At 40.3% G+C, this 18,055-nt stretch overlaps 1 protein-coding gene across 3 annotated transcripts in view; it reads left to right on the top strand.

The window, feature by feature from the left end:
• The window catches only part of LOC139478585 (regulator of G-protein signaling rgs-2-like), a 123,243-nt gene that overhangs the window by 29,873 nt on the left and 75,315 nt on the right, over positions 1-18,055 (top strand). For 2 of the 3 annotated variants that reach the window (XM_071261126.1, XM_071261124.1), the window contains exon 1: positions 6,670-6,738. The exons of the other annotated variant lie outside the window; for it this stretch is intronic. In XM_071261126.1, coding sequence (XP_071117227.1) covers positions 6,703-6,738 — 36 coding nt within the window. In that variant the 5' untranslated portion in view covers positions 6,670-6,702. Of the gene's footprint in view, positions 1-6,669; positions 6,739-18,055 lie in introns of those variants that run through there. 3 annotated transcript variants of the gene reach the window in all.

Below are 18,055 nucleotides of genomic sequence, written 5' to 3'. Positions count from 1 at the left end.
CTTGGGGGGAGGCAAAGTATTGAACGAACGATGCAACAACGAATCTATCATTCTGGGATATCAAGATTTCTCGTTTCATTCCAGCTGGTAAAACGTCGAAACAGCTCGTACGTCGAGCAAATCTATACACTGGTTAATACGTCAATCAATAGAAGAATGAAAACACACCTGTTCCTAGTCCTTTGTCGTCCGTGTTTATATCCTGTGATATTTATGTGATCGGGACAAAGAGCTTGTCATATATTGCTCCAACAGGTTTAGACTTATTGTTATTCTCGTAGTGAAAGGCACAGGTTGCCATTCTGATTTCAGGTATTCTTATTTCGAAAAAAAATGTAATTGCAAATTGATAAACTTGAAATGAACAATATTAATATTAAAAGTGTTTCAATCTTGAAAGTTTTTATAAGTTTGTTTTCCTTTTCTTTTTTCAGTAAATTATACATTTTTGTAATTGTATATGGCGTGTATTGGATGGATTGGATGTTTGAAAAATTCTACTTAACCAGTGTTGGCCACATCCGGGTTCGAAACAACGGGGTCCCACTATATCTGTTTTATTGTTACCGCTTTGTTTTCTTTTCCTGTTTCACAACAAAAAATTATACGGACCTGTATTGTCTGGCTTACAATTAATAATCGTGTTTGTCCATTATGTGTTACCGTTATTTTAGGACAGCGCTAAAATTAAATGACCCAATGGTGGACACTTCCACTGAGTCATTTGTAAACAATAGACATTGTTTGCTCTCAAACTATATAGTTCCCATACGATAGGCATCGTACAGAACTGAATAGTTAAAATAGATTGTTCATGAACTATTTAGTTTCCAAACAACAGACTTCGCCTTCAATCTGAACTGCCGGTTACACTTGTAAATTGAAGTTGACAAAAAGACATTTGTAGGCTTACAACAGTCGCCGAAACACTGCACAAAACACAACTATGATATATATCAAATATATCACTTCTGTCATTTTGTAGCCACCCATCAAACATAGGTGTATGCGTTCTTTTTCCAGGTAGTTTCCTTTCCAAGCATAAGCCATTATACACAGACTACTTACACGGCGACTATGTTTGTCGTAAAAGGCGACTAACGGGATCGGGTGGTCAGACTCGCTGACTTGGCTGATGCATGTCATCGTATCCCCATTGCGTGGATCGATGCTCATGATGTCAAACTGGATTGTCTGTCCCAGACTCGATTATTTACAGACCGCCGTCATATAGCTCGAATGTTGCTTTAAACAACAAACAAACAAACAAAAACCTAATGGCTACAGAATGTATTGGATATTATACGGTACCTTTGTTTTGATTAGAGAACAGGATAATTGTGTATATAAAATACAACAACGCGATGTATTCAAACTAGAGTTTTTCCCTCAATGCGTTGTCACTACTTTTCCACCATCGTAACTCTCACGCCTGAATTTAATCGAATTACAAAATGGTTGAAGACGTGTGCCGTTATTTTATTGACCCAAGGCGCAAAACGCTAGTCAATTCTAACTCTGGGGAACCTGACTGTGGTTAAAATTGGTCGTTCAAGAAATGACACATATTCAGGGTACAATAATGTTAAGTACTTGAGCAATGCGTAGCCCATTTTTGGTACCCCCATCGTAATATTGCTTGGTTTGTTTGTTTGTTGTTTTACGCCGCACTCAGCAATAATCCAGCTAGATGACGGCGGTGTGTAAATAATCGAGTATTGACCAGACAATCCAGTGATTGACATCATGTGCATCGATCCACGCAATTGGGACCGATGACAAGGCTCAACCAAGTCAGCGAGCGTGACCACCCGATCCCGTTAGTCGCCTTTTAGACAAGCATAGTCGCCTTTTACGGCAAGCATGGGTTGCTGAAGACCTATTCTACCCCGGAATCTTCACGGTCAATATTGCTTGGATATTGCTAAAACTTAACCCTCATAGTATTATGGTTTGACTAATACATCACCAAGCTGTTTTATTCATTTGAAATCCGATAATGTATTTGTGATGTACGTACACATATGTTTAATCATTTAACTGATTTGTAAATGCATACAGTTAAAAGATAACGCGTCATTTTATATATATTTACTTAAATATTGAAGGATGACATGAGCCAGGTATATGTTTAATATTATAAATAAGACTACCAAAATAACATTACAAGAGTACTTCAACGACTACACATTTGCTTGTGACTTACACATATTCAGGAAGCCGCCCTGGTGAGTGAGTGAGTGAGTGGGTGAGTGAGTGAGTATGGTTTTTACGCCGCTTTTAGAAATATTCTAGCAATATCATGGCGAGGGACACCAGAAATGGGCTTCACACATTGTACCCATGTCGGGAATCGAACCCGGGTCTTCGGCGTGACGAGCGAACGCTTTAACCACTAGTCTACCCGACCGCCCCCCGCCCTGGGGAAATAAAGGGTCTGTGTACATGGTTGTCCCGTACAGGTTTCCATAGGCTCCTTGCTATGAAACTGTGCTCCGAGGCAAAGGGAATTATGCCATAATACCTGGAGGCGAATCCGCGATGATTGTACAATGTTAATAATACCATGGTCATGGCAAGCAAGTGGATTGAAATGATGTCATAGCACTCTATATTTACATCGTTATTAAGAACATTCTGGTATACAGGACAATCGGGATACTGCTAATAACGGTTAATTTGTAAATTACCTTCTATCGTTGCTTTGTGATGGTCCAGATAATGGCATATTATTTTTCATGCTGCCATCGTGATCAGTGATGCATAATATCATCTCATTATCTTCACCAGTTTCATCAACACAGGAACATAACGATTCTCCATTTGCTTTAGGGGCGGTCGGGTAGCCTAGTGGTTAAAGCGTTCGCTCGTCACACCGAAGACCCGGGTTCGATTCCCGACATGGGTACAATGTGTGAAGCCAGTTTCTGGTGATATTACTGGAATATTGCTAAAAGCGGCGTAAAACCATACACACTCACTCACCCATTTGCTTTAATAAGTTCTGGCCAAACGCATATCGATGCACTGTTCTTGATAGTTCCACTTAGGTTGAAGTATCATTGCTTCCACGGTAATGTCAATTCTTATTCCAATTAACTGAGACCATTGTTTTACGTGCGTCGTACGAATAATCTACTAAACCTTCAAATTTGAATGATTATTTCTTATAAATATTTATTTGTTTCTGAAATATGTCAATAAATATGATTTCACGTGAACAGCGAAAGCAAATTGGCACTGGCTGTATTTCTCTTTGACGTAATGCTACCAGACACGCACAATCTAGAAAACACAACAAACCCTTGGTCTTGTTATCAAGACGTAGTCGTACATCATTTGATTACAAGAGACGATCCAACATCAACAGACGAAGTCCAATTGGCCGCGAACTGTGACGTCACAACGCGGAAGTAATGTTAATTCCGTTATAGCACAAGGCATATATTTTCAATTCATTGATTATTCCTTTCCACAAGAGAATTGCTGCCTTGACATACTGGAATCGTACGTGAATGAAATAGTGTCATTGTCATGGCGTCCTTGCCATGTATTCAGTAAACGTATTCCATACAGTGCATATTGTTATCGATACGATTAACCTATTCGATAAACTTTGTTTCATGATTCGATAAATCTGCTACTGAGTTCAAATGAGGCCATGAACAAATTTAAATAAACTCCATGCATCGCTAAGGTTCGTGTGATAAATATTCATTTTATTCCTAATATATGTTTTTCTTGGATGCTGCCGGTAGGGTATGATTTGCTTACGATTTTTTACACCTGGTGTCATCACTGATTTTCAGTGATCCATTCACATATTCAACCCTAATTTGCCTTTTATGCTCAGTGGAATCTGTTTCGTCGGATAATCGAGACTGGTTATTCTCTGGCATTGATGTTTCATATTCAATAGGGAAACACTGGCCTAAAATAGTTTTAACTTTTTTGTATATTTACACACTGAATTAAGGTTAGATATACTTTCATATACATGATCGTATACATGGGAGGTACCAGGATAAATGAACTCCCAGGATCCCTCAAAATCTGTTCGGTATACACGAGGTTTGTTATTCACGATAACAGGCGACGGTCGCTATTGAATGTATGAAGTTTCGGCGTTATATCAAAGAGAAATACACCATTGACCTGAGGCTACGATCCATAAACCGTTATATTGTGTTTCGTCTGAGGCTACATCATGAGGTTGTGCGATGTTGTTTTAATTCTAAAAGAAACAACTTTCAGCGTGTGTATTTCATATTTTGATTATAGAACGGACATACATAAACACAACTGTGGCTTCAAGTGAGTGAGTGAGTATGATTTTACGCCGCTTTTAGCAATATTCCAGCAATATCATGGCGGGGGACACCAGAAATGGGCTTCACACATTGTACCCATGTCGGGAATCGAACCCAGGTCTTAGGCGTGACGAGCGAACACTTTAACCACTGGGCTACCTGACTGCCCCCGTACTTCAAGAGTGTGGAGAATGTCCTTTTCTTAAATAATCTATATAACTTAGAATTTGGAAACCTGGAATAATTTCGACATAAGCTGGACTTGAAATGAGCAGGATAACGAGGTTGGCATTATAACAAAAGGCTTAATCCACACCAGGGTCCACTTGCACAAAGCGATCTTAGCGCTAAGATGATCATAACTCCCATACTTTAACATAGGCTTACCATACTAAGAGCTAACATCGCTTTGTGCAAGTGGGCCCGGATATAGTCTGAAGAAAGATTCATTTATCATTTCGTCAAATGACACTTAAACAAATGAAAACTACCCCCACATACAATATTACAAGTGTGTCAATTAAAAACATTTTTCGTTGAAACAAGGACAAATGATGGCACTCTTCTGATACTCATTCCAGTAAATATCAATAGATGAAAATGGAGCAGACCTGAAACGAGCACGTCAGTGATGCCAGTTAGACGTGGACTCCGATTATTAATTATGTATTTCATGCGTTTCGCCTTGGACGACTTATGGTGCCTCGTGTAAATACTTGTACACTATAAGTCTCCACAAGGCAAACTGAGTGGATAAGTGATGGGGGTTTACGCCGCTTTTAGCAATATTCCAGCAATATCATGGCGGGGGACACCAGAAATAGGCTTCACACACTGTACGCATGTGGGGAATCAAACCCGGGTCTTCGGCGTGATGTGCAAACGCTTTGACCACTAGGCTATCCCACCGCCCTCCCTTAGACTCGGATATCTGCAAGATTACTTATGCGGCGTTAAACAATATCCACTAATTCATTCACTTGCACAAACCGTGTATAACATGTGCTACGTCACACGTTTCTTGAAGTGAGTAAATGTCAATCGGCTTCTAGGGGCATGGGTGTCCCGGTCGCCAAAATCGCCGCAATACGCTGTGCAGAGTTGCGCCCCTTAGACACGTCAGCAACCTGTGGCGATGGGTTCGAATCCCGGTGTGCAGAAACCTGTCGGTTCGATTCCCAGTTCTAGGTTTGTCAGCAACATACCCGTGGTCGTGGTTTCACCAAAGTGGTAAACGTAAACATTAAGCGGACACTCCGTGATATGACTGAAACAGTATTCACCCCGTGTGACACAACTTTCTCAACGCTGCATTACGAATTGCTGTGTTAATTGCTCTCTGTTAAACAATGATAAACACACGCATACAGAGAATGCTCTAATGATCGGATCACGGCTGCATGCAGACTGTTCCTGTCGTTGTCAACCGTTGTCAGCGGAAGTAAATGAAATACTTTCACATAGACAGGGCTTTCCGGAAGTCCCTCATTGTACAGCACGATGAGACATATTGTCGTCACTTCCGGTTTGATTACCGCTTTCAAGGAGATCTCAAGATCGGTTACTAAAATTAAGAGGTGTGTCACGTGGACATGCTTACGGCTAAGTATAGTAGTATTGCGGTGGGGCGAATATAAAGTCCTATTTATGTGATGGTACCTAGGGAAGCATGTCAAACACCCACCACTTTTGTTGATGACAAAGGATAAATTAGTGATGACTGAGGATAAATCGCTTACCGACATATGTAGGATATTGGATGCTCTCTATACTGTAGAGATACGTCATCCTTGGTGTAATTGACTAGTATACTTGTTAAAGCGTGTTTAGGATTCATTAAGAGCGAATGTCAGAAAGTAGTATGTTTTTCATTATGATAAAAGATGGATGCACATTTTCGTTGTTTACTCAACTTTAGAAAGACTTCCGTCATAATCTCTGATATGTTTCAACGTAAATTTATCTTTGGTAATAAGAAACCACCAAACAAGTAAATCTGCGTAATATAATCCGGGCTATTGTTGAGCTGAAGTTTTTTAAGGAAACAAGAATTGTTGGATAATATAAAAGTGGAGAATGCACTGTGACAACTCATTTTAAGATCTAACGCAGTTGTGTCCCTTGGAATGATTCATTCTCGACGTATACGAATAAGTACAATAATAACATTTGAGGGAGTAAAGCGTTGATGTTATATTAACTGACATCTGACCCTGATGTCATTCATGATAAAGAACCAAAAGGGCATAAGGTTGCAGTATCAAGATGTGGGTTGTTGCGGTAGCTTATTCAGTTCAGCCCAGTTAAATCATTTCCTTTTTTCATTGAAATATTTCCTGGTGTGGTAATGTTAAGTGACTGTATTGCACGGCTTGTTACATTGTGTTGGAGAATGTCTGAAGTCATGTTAGTTTTGAGGTCCTATGGGGTAAGTGTACATCTTACATAGCACTAGTTCGTACCAGTCTTGCTTCAAGACTGTACTGGATGATAAGACCACGTATAGTAATTCTATCCTTTTTATGGGTAAGTCTCGATAACGGACTGTACGTCAGTCTTTTATAGACTTGTGCAGGTCTAAGTTAGTATGTTTGCTTCATTTCGTTAGGACTGGTAATTTTTCTGCGCATGTATATAAATGTTCTCACAACACCGACGTCCAGATAATTATCAGAATATGTTAACAGGGGCGGTCGGGTAGCCTAGAGGTTAAAGCGTTCGCTCGTCACGCCGAAGACCCGGGTTCGATTCCCGACATGGGTACAATGAGTGAAGCCCATTTGTGGTGTCCCCCGCCATGATATTGCTTGAATATTGCTAAAAGCGGCCTACAACAGTACTCACTCACTCACTCACTCAGAATCTGTTAACTAACAGAGACTTAAGAACTCTATTGGCCAGTACACAGTGACGACTGATCAACGTACGATGTTTTCAAATGGCCATTTTACTGAGGTTTTACCACTCTTGGCATCCCCACGTTGCCATTTGGAAGATTTTCTCTTGGATACCATGATGAAGATGTCCTGGCTAGGAGTTACTATATTGTTACGCTGACCTTCACAACAAGATACCCTGTAATCAGGTTTAACGCTGTATCCCCACTTAATTGTGAAAAAAAGGATTAATCGGTTTGAGGTCTCATCCTGGAAACAAATTAAAAACGAACACATCCCTTCTCCCGTCTAATGTATCATTTCTCTGCTTTAGGAAAACATACAACGCATGCTTGTGAAATATTATAGGTCTTTATAGACAGAATGCCTTCCTCGTTATAGGAACATTTAACATCCCCCTATCATCTTCGCAAACACGAGCTTGTAATGTCATGTTGACATGCTCTGCGTACGGGTCAAATGAATAGTAAACAAGATATGTCACGAAGCTTACTATCTTGATTAATCCCACTGACCTATGTACAAACGGTGCGTCTTAGTGTAATCAGTTTCAGACTTACGTTATTAGACAATATTTGAGTAATGGGCAAGAATAGTTTGAATAATGTTTATGTTCCCGTGTTTTCCCGTTACACGGCCTCGCCTACTCAGATCGCCTCCGTGGTAGAGCGTCCGCCTGGAGAGCGGAAGGTCAGGGGTTCGATCCCCGGCCATGTCTTACTAAAAAACGTTGAAAGATGTACTTATTGTTACCCTGCCTGACACTCGGCATTAAGGGTCTAAAACATGGACTGATCGGCTCGGAGTCAGTATACTGTGTCTGAGTGGGGTATTCATGTGTAACTGCGGCATGGTATCTCAGTGAGGTAGCACTATAAATCGGCATCAGTCCGGACTAGTACGAGCAGCCTCACACACAGGGTGTACTGTGTCACATATCATTGTGGGTTTACATGTCACACATGAAGTATTATGTCACATATAATTTTTGGTTTGCGTGTCACACAGGGTGTATTGTGTCACATATCTTTGTTGGTTTGTGTGTTAAACAGGGTGTATTGTGTCAGATATCATTGTTGGTTTACGTGTCACACAAGGTGTATTATGTCACATATCATTGTTGGTTTACATATCACACAGGGTGTATTATGTCACATATCATTGTTGGTTTACATGTCACACAAGGTGTATTATATCACATATCATTGTTGGTTTACAAGTCACACAGGGTGCATTATGTCACATGTCATTGTTGGTTTACATGTCACACAAGGTGTATTATGTCACATATCATTTTTGGTTTACATGTCACACAAGGTGTATTGTGTCACATATCATTTTTGGTTTGCGTGTCACACAGGGTGTATTGTATCACATATCATTTTTGGTTTGCGTGTCATACAGGGTGTATTATATCACATATCATTGTTGGTTTACATGTCACACATGAAGTATTATGTCACATATCATTGTTGGTTTACATGTCACACAGGGTGTATTATGTCACATATCATTGTTGGTTAACATATCACACAGGGTGTATTATGTCAGATATCATTGTTGGTTTACATGTCACACAGGGTGTATTATGTCAGATATCATTGTTGGTTTACATGTCACACAGGGTGTATTATGTCACATATCATTGTTAGTTAACATATCACACAGGGTGTATTATGTCACATATCATTGTTGGTTAACATATCACACAGGGTGTATTATGTCACATATCATTGTTGGTTTACATGTCACACAGGGTGTATTATGTCACATATCATTGTTGGTTAACATATCACACAGGGTGTATTATGTCAGATATCATTGTTGGTTAACATATCACATAGGGTGTATTATGTCAGATATCATTGTTGGTTTACATGTCACACATGAAGTATTATGTCAGATATCATTGTTGGTTAACATATCACACAGGGTGTATTATGTCACATATCATTGTTGGTTAACATATCACACAGGGTGTATTATTTCACATATCATTGTTGGTTAACATATCACACAGGGTGTATTATGTCACATATCATTGTTGGTTTACATGTCACACAGGGTGTATTGTGTCACATATCATTGTTGGTTTACGCGTCACACAACCAGCCGTTATTAGATAATGATCAAATTGATATCATTGTTATGATGATGACTGTTGATGTTTGTGCAATATACTCTGCAAAAAAAAGAAACGCAAAAGCAGTAAAATCGTAAATATCAGACAGAATGTTGCCGACATCCATACCAATTTAATTCCAAAAATAAATTGTGCATTTCTGCATGGATTGGTATTGATTTGTGCGGAAAGAATTAGGTACGGCAGAAACACTACTACGCGAGAGCCTGGCGCCGAAACACACCAACATGCTTGCACGTGCAACATCAATTGTTGGGCTATAAAAAGTTTGACTTTTCATTTGCATACCTTCACAGCAAGTGAACAGCGAAGACATGCCAGGATTGTGTAGGACATAAACCCAGACAGTGAGGAACCGTTTACGTGCTGATGGTATTCACGCTGAACGGCCAGTTCAAAGTGTCATTTAAAGGACCTGCATCGTGGGCTTCGACGTCAATGGTGTTAAGTGTCACAGAGTGTGGCCACAACCTGCGATGGAGACAACTTTGGTTCATTGACGAGTTACGTTTTATGCTTCGCCGTGCGGATGGTGGACGTCATGTGCTATGCACGAAACTGCATACAGGAAGTGGACAGATTTGGTGGTGGAAGTGTTATGTGAGCAGCCATCACCTACAGGGGAAGAACAGAATTGGTGCAATTTCTGGAACAATTAACAGCACAACGTTAAACGGAAGAGATTATTCGGCCACACGTCCTTACCATTATGCAACAAGCGAACGTCACTTCCCAACAGGATAACGCCCGACCTCACACGGCAAGACTGACAACAGCCTTTTTCAGGAAACACAACATCCAGGCCCTGCCATTGCCCTCCAGGTTCTCAGATTTAAACCCAATCAAATATTTATGGGATGCAACAGATCAACGACTGGGAGCCCGTTAGCAGCAACCACGGAACCTCCGACAAGCCCTGCAGGAAGAGTGAGTGAACATTCTCCGGGCCACAATTCGGGATCTGATTCCTTCCATGGGACGACGATGCCAGTCAGGTTTGGACTCAAATGGTGACCATACAAGATATTGAGAACAGATGACCTTTGCTTTGAAAACATACTATTCCATGTGTGCCCGATGGAACATGGGTCAATGACAAAGGTGTTTGCCAATTATGAACAATCGATAACCATCTGTTGATTATTTGTACGATATATAAAATATACATCTGAAATCACTTTTGCGTTTCATTTTTTGCTGAGTATAGTGTTCGATGTTATCTCCTTGGGGGAACCAGTGTTCAACTGCAAGGGGCACTACAGAAGTATATAATGATCAAACCCCGTCTTTCCACGTCGGTGTTCATTTATCGTAGTAAAACTCTCTACATTCAGCGTTGCAATGATCAGAGCATCGAATGTATAGTGTCTGCCCATTGTCAGTTGCTTGTCGAGGACACTCTGAGAACACCGCATTTGGCTTCAAGGAAATCCGATTTTAGCCTAACTGTTTCTCTTAGCCTGTAGCGACAGTGATTTCGAGCCATAGTAAAGTGATTGGTCTTGGGGTTTGACGATTGATTTTCGTAATATCTTGAGAGTCGAAGCATCTCTTTGATCAGCGAGTTTTTGCAGAGTTACGTCAACACGTACCCGTCGAAGGTTCTAAGACCGAGCCGTCTTTGTTTTGGATTGCAACTATTTCGCCCTTCAATCTCCAGCACTGGTTTTGGGCCATTGATTCTAGCATACATAATTGTGTTTCAGTCTTTTCATTTTCATTCCTGAATGGTAGAATTAACATTAATAGCAAGTTTGAGATCATATTTCTTAATGATTCAAATCCAAACTTTGATGTATCGAATATTTTTAAGAACTATTTCGATGGCATCAGAATCAAATTCGTCGGGGTAGTCGTGTGTCCCAGTTATCAAAGCATCACTTGTCACGTCAAATGGGTGAGGGAGTATATTTTTACGCCGCTTTTAGCAATATTCCAGCAATATCATGGCGGGGGACACCAGAAATCGGCTTCACACATTGGACCCATGTCGGGAATCGAACCCGGGTCTACGGCGTGACGAGCGAACGCTTTGACCACTAGGCTACCCGACCGCCCTGGCACGTCAAAGACACGGGTCGAGTTCCATATTGATTCCTATGCAAATGCTTAAAATGCTTCACATCAGCAAAATAACATTGCCAGAAATTGTTAAATCTGGCGTCTTCACCATTTTGCCAAACATTTATTGAAAAACATAAGCTTTCTCCTGTAATTATTCCCTTTCTTCTTTCAGTTGTATTTAAACCGACGTATCACACCTCCGAGAATAATTCTTATATCTTCAGTGCAAGTAACAGTTTGTACACATAACGTAGCATGAATTCGGATATCTAATAGCAACGTGTGTTGTTGCTATGGTGATGCCATCCTTAACGGCTCTACTACTGATTAAATAGTACCCTCATTATCACCACCGTGCTTGCAAATGACACATGTATGTTTTGTTTACTCATGATTATAGGCCATCAATCATCTGATTTCATACATGTGTCAATAGTTGTACCATGTGGAAGTTTCATATTGCCGATTTAGCTTCGAGAAAAGCGTCACTTGTCGTGAAAGTATTTGGACAGAGCAGTACTCCTGGCCCTTGTAGCAGTATTCCTGCCCCTGTAACGATGACGGGTCAGAAAATGGCCCATAAGATCATAAGATCTGATGGGGGCACGGGTTGCCTGGTCGTCTAATGTGTGCAGAGTTGCGACCCTTGGGCAGGCCAGAATCCTATGATTCTGAATTCGCTTCGATTATGTTTCTTAATTTATTGGTACCATACCCGTGGGTGTCACCAAATTCGAAAACGCCTGAGACCTGGATCACTTCAGGTTTTCCTCCAACATTAAGCTGACAGCAGTGATATAACTGGAATACTGTTCACAGCTGCGTTATGCCCAAGTCACTCACTCAGAACAGATTAAAATGAGGAACTGTCTGATTGTGTATCATGGTAACCCATGGGTCGGTGCTCATGCCATCATTCACTGATTTCCTGGGCTATATTTGATCATTTAAGTCCGTTTTGATATAGCAGGAATCTGATAATTGCTGAGTAAAATATCATATTCACGCATATTTAACTGTATTGCGATCTACCTACACTAACATTTAGTCTCTGCAATCTTATATTACACAATATCCTTCTTGACTTTAAAAATATAAAAAAATCCCTATGCTGATTTCAGAGCTAGCTTGAGCTTGCTAGACTTGCTTTTGTATGCGTTTCTAGATTTATTTCTTTTCCATAAAATAAATATACGGTCATGGTGCAGGACAACGATCTACCGGTATGCACGTGGTGTCATAATTTAGTGAAGGCTTTTGTTTATTTTCCGTGCGTTCCATTTGTCTTTCCTTTCATGTGGCAGAGAATATGATTGCCCCCATGGCTTTGACGTTTTAATAAACTATTCTTTAGTTACTGAGAAATATTTCTTTATAATTGTCATTACGCCGCACCGCTTCCAATAAGTCTTCGTGTATGCGGGCCCATCTGACTCCGACACAACGACGAGTGTTAATGGAAAGCGATGACCTGCGTCATTGCAGCTGTGACCCGAGAAAGTTCAATAACATTATCAAATTAGTAACAGGTCACCGGTGGAAAAAGAAGTTAAACATATAAAATGTCAAGGTCACCGGCCCGGCCAAGGTTAATCACCCGCGTGGTGACATTAATCTTTCGATGTAGTATATATAACATATTGCGTCTTACTCTTGTGTTTCGTGTACTCAAATAAAAGTGTTGTTTAGGTACTGTGTGAAGCTATTTCTCAATAGCATCATCTGATGTTGAGCGTGGGTGGTGTACAGCTGAACTAGTTTATGTTGACAGCACACGATGAGTGCTGGGTGATGGATTGTCAGAGCAGCGTTATGGATATGCAACTTAGAAGTCTATATGTTATCAATTCAACGTTGACAACATCGATGAGTGCTGGGTGATATATTTCCAAAGCAGCGTTATGGATAAATAACATCAGAGTCTACATCTCATCTATTCCACGATGAAAACACCCAATAAGGGATGGGTAACAGATTGTCAGAGTAGCGTTATCCATGCATAACGTGTGAGTTAGGTAAAATATAAGCATATGTTGTCACGAGAAACACGTGTTCGATGAAGCATCCATTATATTCCGATGATGCATACCACGTTTAAAGTATAAATGATAGATTTACAGGACTGGTGCTACCTCTTTGACGCCATGTGCTCAGATTCTCGATCACAGCCGACGTCAACTAATGGCTTGATTAGGAAGGCGGGTGAGGTGAGGTGAGGTGAGGTGAGGTGAGGTGAGGTGAGGTTTAACATCGCGTCCAAGATTATTGCCCGTATATAGCGACGTGCTCGCACGCGTGTGTGTGTGGCTGCTTGTACTCAGACATAGTATACTGCTTCCGAGCCGACCAGTCCTTGTTTTAGGCCCTTAATGCTGAGCTCCAGACAAATACAACAAATACCAGCTTTTAACGTCTTTTGGTATGACGTGCCCGGGCATCGAACCCCGGACCTTCGGCTCTCCGGGCGGACGCTCAACCACTAGACCACGGAGGCGGCCGCTGGGAAGATGGTATCAGTCAACGTTATTGAGGTGACAACTGGCACGTTAATTCAACTGAATTAAATAGATACATACATAATTTATACTTATCAGCATTTTCTGTATTTAATTGTTGGGACTGTATTACCTAAATTCCAAATGGAAATTGTTATTTATGCTGATTTTACTCGAAATCCATAGGTAGTTCTTTGTTGTGAATCAGGGAAGATCCGGATTAGAATTGGTCTCCAGGAACCCATGCTTGACGTAAGAGAGACGACTAACAGGCTCGCTAACTTGGTTGATGCATGTCATCGTATCCGATTTCGTACATCGATGCTCATGATGTCAATCACTAGATTGTCCGGTTCGAACTCGATTATTTACAGACCGCCGTCATATAGCCGGAATATTGCTGAGTGTGGCGTTGAACAACAAACAAACACAATCTACATGTTGTTGCCGAAGTAGAAATCCGTGTTTGTTGGTGACACGGAAGCTTTTGTTTACCTTGTTTATCTTGCACATCTGTGTTTATTGAAAAGGGAAATTCCTACCAGTCGCACTGGATGTTAGATTATGCTTGTCAGTTATGATTTTATGACTCTGACATTTTCAAGGTCAGTTGGTCATTACTCCAGAAAACATCACATCCCCTTTCTCCCTATGTAGGGGCGATGAAGGTAGCCCAGTGGATAAACAGGTCCGGGTTCTAAACCCATTTGTTGTGTCCCTGCCGCAATATTGATGGAATATTGCGAAATACGCCATAAAAACTCACTCACTCACTCACCCACCCAAACCCACTCACTCACACACTCACTCACCCACCCAAACCCACTCACTCACTCACTCACCTACCAAAACCCACTCACTCACTCACCCAAACCCACTCACTCACTCTATAATCCCCATCCTATTTTACACGAGCTGACAAGGCTAACTCTGGGCAACCTCTTCTATCCATTCCTGTTATCAGATATACCGTTCATCAGTTGCATGAAGCAACTTCATCAGCAGCAATTCCAGATCTGCAGAACGTGTTCGGAACCACTGGGTCCGAAAATATACCTGTGTGTTCGACAACCACGCCATCTTCACCTGAAATTCGAAACAGGCTTGAGACGAACGGAGAGCGGGCATGTTTTTGACATACTTGAGACCGCTGCTCAAGCTTCTAAGGCCTGCTCGTGATGGTCCCTTAGAGTGGGCGTCCGTCGCACAACGATTTATCAATGTACGCCATTTTATTGGTATTGATTTTTCCAGATGGTTGCATTCCCCTGTTCTGTCCTTTTGTGATTCAGGGCAGCTGAAGAGTTGCTTGGGAGAAAACGCTGATATTGACGGAGTTTTGAAAAAAATCAGCCCAAGAATCTGGGTCTCGGTGAAACTGATGCGACAGTCATTATTTGATAGTCAGGCCGAAGAGCGGATATGTCGCTCATGTTGGGTCTTTTGTGACATTGGAAGTTCAATTATAGGCAGTTTAGTGGGGGTTGTTCGAATTACATTTTGCTCCCAGTAATGTCGAGTTGTGAGTTTGATAAATGGTGAAAGCACGACCTGTTTGAAAATCAATGACAAATGTGGACGAGGTGGGTTTTTTCACAAAATGCGGGACAACTATGACATTTCGTTAGGCTGCGTTTCTATGACTGTGATACGGCCTCTGGTTAAATATCAGTAGTGTAGCTACATTGTATTCGTCTTTTTTTCATATTTAACAGTTTGAATTATACAAGAAATACGAGAGTTTTTTCCGAGAAAAGTGCATCTATAAACTTATCAGCATTTGAAAAAAGTGTATTTAGACGAAAATGAATATCTGATAACAACGATAAACAAAGGAAAAGAAAAAAATCCCTTTTTCTATTTGTGAAAGCAGAATTTGCGTGACACCTTCGTAACGTTGTATGTTGATTGGAAGCAAATATTCATGTATGTATTCTTGTTCGACATCACGCAATGCTCTAAACATTCAGACATATTTTCTACGAGGTTGTTATTCCCAAATTCATTTAAGGAACACCATCTCAAAACAGCGTATGGCAGAGATTTTTTGATGGCTGAAAATTTGTGTCTTTGTATGGGGTTCTCTTCGTAAAGTAACACCTCGTTAATCCGGACATCACTGTAATTTGAAATTATCTGAATTAACATGTGTCCGGATGAAAGATTCATGGTTTCGGTGTGATGTGTATTTGTATATATTAATAAACTCCAAACGAGATCGTTTCCGGTTTATAAGGGTTCCGACTTACGAGGTTTCGCTGTTTAATCTGGTGATTATACTAATCATTACATCATTACTAAGCATATAAATCATTCAACTCTAGTCTTGAAATAAGAACCCCCGATATGCTGCATGGTACGTTTGGATATGCTTCTCTCAAATTGATATCAGTTGTCTCACATAAATCAAACCGTTTCTGTACACAACCCACATCAGCATTAATTCATTGGTCCTCAATCATATAGCGTCGACAGTGGGATATAGCAGTTGTGCTAAACAGACTATTTTCTGTCAGTAGATGAAACTCTGCCTTCAATATAAATGATATATGCCGGATATACCCCGCATCTACCGTTCACAGGCCACGCTTTATATCAAGTGTTTAATGTTTTATCATTATCCCTGGTCAGGTCTGTTTATATTCTGCTAACAGCCCCTACCTTGCTATCGTATGAGGCTATACGTTATGCTCTTGCTCACTAATTATTGATCAACTAATTCTGTCTGAACGCAAGGCCCGATGATGAAATTGACAATAATGAACTTGGTTTAATGTTAAATATTAGTGAACTCTTTGATGGTTAAGGGATGTCATTAAACTTTGAACGGTCCAAAATATGCTGTTTCATTTTATTAAACATGTAATGCATCGATCTGAGAAAAATGACAAAGGTGCTCGTTCCAGCCCTGAATCAACGCCTGAGAGCAAATGAAGTGGTAGACGTGGCCACCTTTGTCTGTTATTACCCTCAACTACTTAATTAAAGAAATCCTACTCAATCTAAATCATTTTTAAACCATAAAGGGTTTATGCATATTTGAATGAGATGTAAGTGTGTTTGGCATTTCATGTTTAAATGTGTGTTAATAAAAAAAAACGTCTACTTTTTTATGCATGTTTACAGGCCGACGTAGTATGGCAGGAGTACTGCTGTGCGGCCTTAGACAACAAACAAACACTTCCTTGTTTATGCAAACTGCGTGAGTGGCAGGTGCTACCGGTAGAGAAGTACATGCTTACCCTTTCCCGTGTCATCACTGATTTTCAGTGATCCATTCATGTCATTTTCCCCAATAGTTTGTCTCTTACGCTGGGTGAAGTCTGTTTCTGCAGGTATATCTCGCGTTGGCTTTTTATATTCAATGTGGAAAAAAAGAATTTAGTTAAATATAGAATCTCACCCGAGTGTCTTTTGATATCAAATATATCTACAAGAGTTGATAAAAGTTGAAAAGTTTTTAAACTTTTATCGACGAGTGTTGATATGTGATATCAAAAGAAACAAGGGTGAGATTCTATTTATCATCCAACATCATTCTTCCAACTTTTTCAGTATGGAGACAGTAATAAGCAGTGTCTTATGTGTAAAAAGTATTGCTAACAGCTTCAGTAGCAGAGCCATTAGTGATGTCATTTGATTGTGACGTCATGGTAATCAATGACGTCACAATGGTCTGCGAAGCATTGTGATGCAAATTGATAAAATTCAATATTTTATTTCTATGAATATAAACAATTTTGAATATGTTCTGTGTTGAAATGATAATAATTTCAGGCTGACGAATGAAGTAAGTGAGCATTTAGCAATATTCCAGCAATATCACGGCGGGGGAGACACATTGTACCCATGTCGGGAATCGAACCCTCGTGTATGGCTTGACAAGCGAACGCTTTAACCACTTGGCTACCCTACAACCCTGGATGAAGTTAAACCTTTACAAAAAATTGATATTGATAAAACCCAATGGATCCAAACTTTATGTAAAAGATTTCTTTTAGAAGATGATGTCAAATGATCAGATAGCTGAATCTTACTCACAATTTACCACTGGAATCAGGTAACAAGTCCTTACTTCAAATCACTTCCAAAGCTACTTTAGATGTATCTCATGGTCATTTGATAGCCGACCAATGGTCAAACAAA

This window comes from Haliotis cracherodii, unplaced genomic scaffold (assembly GCF_022045235.1).
Source record: "Haliotis cracherodii isolate W230 unplaced genomic scaffold, xgHalCrac1.p SCAF_4, whole genome shotgun sequence".
NCBI lineage: Eukaryota > Metazoa > Mollusca > Gastropoda > Lepetellida > Haliotidae > Haliotis > Haliotis cracherodii.
This window is presented reverse-complemented; position numbering and strand designations above follow the sequence as displayed.